The sequence below is a fragment of the Triticum urartu genome, unplaced genomic scaffold (assembly GCF_003073215.2).
Source record: "Triticum urartu cultivar G1812 unplaced genomic scaffold, Tu2.1 TuUngrouped_contig_6586, whole genome shotgun sequence".
NCBI lineage: Eukaryota > Viridiplantae > Streptophyta > Magnoliopsida > Poales > Poaceae > Triticum > Triticum urartu.
In genome coordinates, this window is record NW_024117358.1 from 1 (window position 1) to 7,829 (window position 7,829).

At 43.9% G+C, this 7,829-nt stretch overlaps 1 protein-coding gene across 1 annotated transcript; it reads left to right on the forward strand.

The window, feature by feature from the left end:
- Positions 1-3: 3 nt before the first annotated feature.
- Positions 4-3,589, forward strand: LOC125530824 (phosphatidylglycerophosphate phosphatase PTPMT2-like; the record flags this gene model as incomplete). Its single annotated transcript, XM_048695235.1, has 6 exons — positions 4-141; positions 875-997; positions 1,186-1,279; positions 2,501-2,583; positions 2,670-2,759; positions 2,859-3,589. Coding segments are annotated over 6 exons (927 nt in total), but the record flags the coding sequence as incomplete, so codon positions are not given.
- Positions 3,590-7,829: the final 4,240 nt, after the last annotated feature.

Consider the following 7,829-nt stretch of genomic DNA (forward strand, 5'->3'; position numbering starts at 1 on the left):
GGCGGCGAGGTCGTGCGGCTGAGGGCCAAGCGCGCGCTCGTCGGCGCCGGCGCCAGGGTGCTCTTCTACCCGACGCTTCTCTACAACGTCCTGCGCAACCAGTTCGAGGCGGAGTTCCGGTGGTGGGACCGCGTCGACCAGGTGCTCACCCTGCCTTTGAGCGAATTTCGTGATTACTTTGTCTGGGATTATAGGCCCATAGTGTATGCCTATGTAGTGCTAGTATTGACTGATTCTTGTTCGATAAATTGGATCACTTGGCGTCCATAAGATTGGATGATAGGGCGACTTTTTTAAACTGGTGAAGGGGGTGATTTTGGGCACCAGTTTTTTTATCAGGGTTTTCTCGGTGCCATCTACACTGGGGAAGGGTTACATCTGGTTCCATGATTGCATCTGACGCAGTGATTGCTCCGCTGTTAGTTTTGTGCAGAATTGCGACCTTCTTCTTCTTCTTTTTCGTGCGTGAGAGTATTTCTTGTAATTGACGTTCGGCTGTTGGAAAAGGCATGGCCGTTGTAAGCAGTGATTGCTGTTGTGTCTGGTCATTTCAGGCTCCATTTTCGAGTGCAATACATTTGAGCACTTTTTCTTCAGTATCTATGTTACTGTAGCTTGTTCTTCTGTATGATTGTCTTGTGGTCTTCCATTTGGCACTGGCGGGTGAACGTGTTTACATGCCTAGGACCACAGAATCCTTCTGTTGGTTAGGTGGTGAAAGGACGCATTCATCCCTAGATAGCATGCCTTGATTGATATTGTTAGGTGTTGTGATATTTTGCTTTGCACAATTTAGCATTTTGATGTATAATACTGTGACGTGCCCTTGCTATAAAGATGTCATCGTCTAAATTTGTCCAACCTCCATCTGCAGTGCATTTTGCTAGGAGCTGTTCCTTTCCCAAGTGATGTTCCACGTTTGAAGCAACTTGGAGTTCAGGGAGTTGTAACATTGAATGAGCCTTATGAGACTCTGGTGCCAATGTCCTTGTACCAGGTAATTTTTACATTACTTGATTTCATTGTTGCATGATTTCGTTTGTATTTGGATTTGAATTAATAAATGCAATTCCATACATACTGTGATTGATTCGCAGCCATGCTCCATCAGACCATCACTCTACTGTGGCTTTTCAGTTAGCAAAACAAATATGTACTGATGAGTAACACACCTTCTTTTTCCAGGCCTATGGGATTGATCACCTTGTGATTGCCACAAGAGACTACCTGTTCGCACCATCCCTTGAAGATATTTGTCGAGCCATTGATTTTATCCACCGTAAGTTCATGCCATGTCCTAGACGCAAGTGATAAATCATTAAATCTACATATCAGTTCTCCTGATGTCTTTAGTACCTGGCGATATGGAGTGCTGTTCTCCTGCAATAAGAAATTGATTTAGATTTGGGATGCAAGGAATGTAGATGATAGCTTGCGGTCAACTGCATAATGAACTGAGTATTATGTACATTGTTTGGTAGGTCGTCAGTATCAGATGGAGTAGGTATAACAATATATAGGTTAATGCAAACCTCCATCCCAACAGCAAGATGAAGGATTTATTTGATGTTGCTGTGGATGACATCATGCATGACAGTAAGTGGAATGGGCAATATAAATGCCTATGACAAAGAAACTGAGACCCTGTTATAATAGTCAGTCCTTTATGTAGACAAGGATAGTACACTACGAAGGAATGGCTACATATTCTGCTCATTCTTGAGTGCATGATTTATGTGCAAAAGCAACATTTCTCAACACTACACTATATTTGTTAACTATCAAGGAACTGCAGTTAACAAGCAATTTCACAAACTACACTTTTTGTGTATCATGATTTTCAGAAAACTACACCTTTATATGATTACAACGGAACTGCCAGGTTTGCCCCAACCCATCAGAGTCACAAGCATAAGTGTCCATGAAAAAGTTGCACCTATCCCAATTCATGATGATGTGGCTCAGTGGCTGATGGGTGGGACACGCCTGTTATTTTTGTTGAAATTCCAAGGAATCTTTTTCTGAACACTGATACAGAAATGGGGTGATTCTTTAGGCTATTCTTAAACTTGTAGTTCTTTGATAATATGTCAAGAAATGGTCTAGTACTAAAAAATTTGCTCATTGAAGGATTCTTTTTTTTTCTGCTGCTGCTGTGGTTGTAGTCATTGTTTTTGTTACTAGAGCTCGTCCTGTCTTTCAGTTCTCTTGTTTTATCCGCAATGCCGAAATTTGAACTCAATGATCAGCTGTCTGCAGAACGTTTTCAAACAGCAATGTCTATCTTATTGCATGTAAGATGTAACTATGTGCTATCTTCAAGCTTCCTTGACTGTTCTATTGACCAAGGATGATCTGATCACTTATGCCTTGTCATTAGCAACAACAAATGTCCATTGAGTTTGGTTTAAATGTTAAAGAAATAAAGATCACATATTTTCTCAAAATTTCAATAGGTCTCAAATGGGTAGAAGTTAATATGTAGTTACTTGTTTTTCAGGCAATGCGTCACAAGGTGGAACTACTTATGTTCACTGTAAAGCTGGTAGAGGACGAAGTACCACTATTGTTTTGTGCTATTTGGTAATATAAGCTACATAAATTTCAAGCTGAATGTTATAAGTTTCATTCAGTTGCTGATAACAGATTATTATGTTCCTTCTCTTCAGATCAAATATAGGAACATGACTCCTGAAGCAGCTTTGGATCATGTACGATCCATTAGGCCCCGAGTGCTTTTGGCACCATCACAGTGGCAGGTATAAGGGCTGTTGCCTTTGTGTTCTATACAAGTGAACGCCATCGTTATCCAGTCACGCATCTGCTAAGCTGCTTTCGCCAATGACATGATTTTGCAGGCTGTTATCGTATTTAGCACTCTCACCACTGGACGTCTTCCAGTAAGGAGTACAAACCTAAACTGTTACCTAGAAGGCACCAAAGCCTCCATTCCTGACAGTGATATCGAGGACTGCACGGTGGAGTTTGATTACGATGATAGCGGTTTACCTCTTTGTCAAGTTATGGTACCGAGGCCAAGCAGTCCAACTGGATGTGTCGATGCAGTGTTCATAACGGAAGCAGATCTGGAGGGCTACGATGCATATGTTGATACCGGGAAGGATGTTGTGACATTTGAAGTAGTAGCCAGTCGCAAGCCCATTATGAGGAGACTATCGTGCCTCTTTGGATCATTGAAAGTTACCAGCAACTGTGAGCCAGCCCCAAGCCGATTTACCGAGGTTCGCGCCTGCTAGGCAGGCCTGCTACTCGCTCTACGCAATTTTCTCCGTGTTGTGAGTCAAGATATATGGGACATCAGTAGATAGGCAGGCAGTCAGCCAGTCAGGCATCGTAGAAATATGGAGGTTTCTACAGCCACGGCAAACGCCACCGGGAAGAAGCTTTGTGTGCATAGGGAGATGGAGAGTTTACAGTTGTGAATGTGCCGATTGCCTTTTTTTTCACTCGGAAACATGTGGTTTGATATCACCATTGTTCTTTGGAATAAAAAGCTGATCATGTTTGGTGTCAGTATATTTCTGTTAGTTCATGTCTTTTGGAATAAAACAATGTTGGAAAACGTTCATATATTGTGGGATGGAGCCATGGAGGGAGTAGTTTATTGCTCTCTCTTATGGTGAATCTGGTCACTTAAGTCAGGCTTAGTCAATGGGAAAGAAATGCCTCCTCCAAAGGCCACTGTTGATTTTTTTTTTTCATGAGTTATATGAAGTCACTGGAGCTTGCAGAAATTATAGCACTGAATCGGAAGGTGCTTCAACCTTCGTGCCCATCCACTTCACAAAACTACCCTCGTGCCCATCCATATAGACCCCACCTCAAATCTAAACCATATAGACCGCTGAAAATTATAGCAGTCGATGCACGCTGAAAATTAAGTTTTTTGCTTGCTGAAAATTAAGGTTTTTGCTTGGTTGTTATTCTTCGACAGACTCAACATCAAAGACCTGCTCGTGAGGAGGCACTGGCGTACTGTTGAGGATGATAATCTTTGTGTTGTGCTATCAGCATACATATGAGGATCGCCAGCACCTGTTCTTTTCTTGTAACTTCAGTACTAGAATTTGAAATTATCTTCAGATTGACTGGACTGGCGGCTCCAATGTTCATCAAAGTATTTCTTTGGCCAGGCAGAGATTTGCTAAAAGCCTCTTCTTTGAGGTGGTCTTCACGGCGGCTTGGAATATTTAGATACTTCGAAATGGCAGGACATTTAGAGGGGAAAGACCTTCTTTTAGTGCTTGGCGTTGTAAATTTGTACATGATCTAACTCTGCTCTCTCATAGAGTCAAGGCTCATGTTAGACCCCACCTTTTGAATTGGTTGGAGGGGCTTCATTGAGTGATGCTTGTATAGGTAGGTATAGTTAAGCTTGGTCACTTTGGCCTTTCTCTTTGTAGCTTTAGTTTTGTACAGCTGACTTGTTTTGGACTCTTTTCTTTATTGGAATAAAAGACTGTGGGGTTGTGCCCTGCAGTAGTTAGTCAAAAAAAAAAGACCGCCAGCACATTGCTTCAACCTTTGGGTGCGACCTATCCTCCTTCTCTCGAATCTATCTAGGTTTCCTTCTCTCCCACACGCACCTTCCTTCCTCGGCTTTCGAACCTATCCTCCTTCCCTCAAATCTATCTAGGTTTCCCTCTCTCCCACACGCACCTCCCTTCCTCGGCTTTTGAACCTATCATCCAGCGCTTCCTAAAATATCTCACCGGATGGGCAACAAAACTTCTCTCTCCTGGAGCGAGAGTTACTCTTGATGTCCTTGCCACTCATTTCATGTCTATTTTTAGGCTCCCTAAGAAGATCATTAAAATGCTAGCCGCAGTTAGTAGATCCTTCTTCTGGGCTCCGACGCAAAATGTCTTATTGCCTGGAAAAATGTATGCAGGCCTAAAAATACCGGTGGTCTAGGCATCAAAAACCTGATTCTCCAAAACAATTGCCTCATAAAATTTGCTTTCAAACTTCCCCAAAAAATCAGACTTATCTTGCCTTGGGTTAACTGATTCTTCTAGTACTCTCTTGAGTTCGCTAACAAAGCTATCAACCCGCCCTTCCTCTGGAAGATTATACTCCCTCTGTTTTTATTTACTCTGCATATTAGACTTGACTGAAGTCAAACTTAGCAAAGTTTGAACAAGTTTGTAAAAAACAATATAAACATTTATCATAACAAATCTATATGATGTGAAAGTACGTTCAATAATAAATCTAATGGTGTTGATTTGTTATTGTATAGGTTAATATTTTTGTTTATAAACTTTGTCAAAATTTTCAAAGATTGATGTCGACCAAACCTAATACGCGGACTAAATAAAAACGGAGGAAGTACATGATCAACTTTGTCCCCTTTGAAAAATATCCTTTGCCCTTACTGATAGTGGTTCCTCCATCTTTCTTCTGACTCGACCCTTGGCTTCTCCCTACTCCTCTCATTGACACTTATGCCCACATTTTCTCTCACTCCACTCCCCCCTCTGTCCTAGTATCTCATGTCATGCTTGCTGGTTTACACGCTACTTTGGAATTGCCTAACCAATGTTGCTTTTGTCGAGCTTGCGTCTATTTTGTCTTTGTTGCACGATGTCACCATCAGCGACACGCCTAACGATAGTTTCCTCGCCCACGGATCCTCTGAAAGATCATGGATGTCGCCTAGAGGGGGGGTGAAAAGGCACTTTAAAATAATTACGGTTTAGGCTTGAACAAATGCGGAATAAACCTAGCGGTTAATTTGACAAGCACAAAACCTACAACAACTAGGCTCACCTATGTGCACCAACAACTTATGCTAAGCAAGATAAACAAATAAGTGATAGCAAGATATATGACAAGAAACAATATGGCTATCACAAAGTAAAGTGCATAAGTAAAGGGCCCGGGTAAGAGATAACCGAGGCACGTGGAGACGAGAAGTTCACACCCTTGCGGATGCTAATCTTCGTTTGGAGCGGTGTGGAGGCACAATGCTCCCAAAGAAGCCACTAGGGCCACCGTAATCTCCTCACGCCCTCGCACAATGCAAGATGCCGTGATTCCACTAAGGGACCCTTGAGGGCGGTCACCGAACCCGTACAAATGGCAACCCTTGGGGGCGATCACCAAACCCGTACACTTTAGCAACCCTTGGGGGCGGTCACCAGTACCCGTCAAATTGCTCGGGGCGATCTTCACAACCTAATTGGAGACCCCTACGCTTGCCCGGAGCTTTACACCACAATGATTGAGCTCCGAACACCACCAACCGTCCAGGGCGCCAAGGCACCCAAGAGGAACAAGCTCTAGGGTGCCCAAACACCCAAGAGTAATAAGCTTCTCAAACTTCACTTCCATGTATCACCGTGGAGAACTCAAACCGATGCACCAAATACAATGGCAATGGCAGTAATGCCCAGGTCCTTCTCTCTCAAATCCCACCGAAGCAACTAATGCTAGGGAGGAAAATGAGAGGAAGAACAAGAAGGAGAACACCAAGAACTCCAAGATCTAGATCCAACGGGTTCCCCTCACACAAAGGAGAAAGTGATTGGTGGAAATGTGGATTTAGATCTCCTCTCTCTTTTCCCTCAAAAACTAGCAAGAAACCATGGAGGGATTGAGAGTCAGCAAGCTCGAAGAAGGTCAACAATGGGGGAAGAACACGAGCTTAAAGGATAAGGTTCATTGGGGAAGAAGACCCCCTTTTATAGGAGGGGGGAAATCCAACCGTTATGTGCTCAGCCCGCACACGAACGGTACTACCGCTCCACGAGCGGTACTACCGTTCAGGCGGAAGAAACAGGGAAAAGGAGCAACAAAATATGAACCTTGGGGCGGTAGTATCGCATATAAGCGGTACTACCGCTCACCCCAGCGGTGCTACCGCTGGAGGAGCAGAACACGGGACCAAAAGAGGCAGGCAGAGCAGAGTATGGCGGCAGTGAAGCAGAAACGGTACTACTGCCCGACCGGAGCGGTACTACCGCTTAGGCGGTACTACTGTGCCTTACTGCCGTGCAACTACTGCTAAACCCGACACGAAAAGAGCAGGACCCAAAATCGAGGCGGTAGAAGAGCGGCACTACAGCGGTACTACGGCGGAGAGCTCCAAGCGATACTCCCGCGGGGACCAGACAAAAACCACATTCAAGAAAACAAGACCTGCCATAACTTCTGCATATGAGCTCCGAATTGAGCAAACTCAAGCTTGTTGGAAACAAGACGACGAGTAGCGTCAAAACAACGACTGGTTATAGTAAGAAGAGGCAGGGGAGGTATGCCTAACAAATGGAGGAGTGAGACCTCCAACAGAGAAGAACGAGCATAACCTCCAACATCGAAAACATCATAGAAGATACATGTGAACTCCGTTTTCGATGAACTCGAGCTTGTCATCAAGATGATCATAAGCTCTAAGACTCAAAAAGAGAACCAAACAAGAACTAAGAAAGATGATGCAAGGATGCAATGGTTTGAGCTCTCAATGAACGATACGATCAAGCTACTCATCGAGAGCCCCCCCCCCTTGATAGTACGGCAGTCGATCCTATAACCCGGTCTCCCAACTACCATCATGAGACCAGTAAAATAGAAAACCTATCAAGGGCAAACCTTTCCTTGCACATGGTCCACTTGAGCTAGATGATGACGATCTTGACTCCCTCAAGTTGGACTACCTGTCTTGATTGTGTTGACTCGATGAAGACTAGTTGATTGCTCCCCCATAGTCCACTATGGGTGAGCCACTCTTCCGCACATCTTCACAAGTCCATTGTCACCACAAAGGACGGCAAGCATCAAGCATTTGATCTCTTTGTGATGCTCCA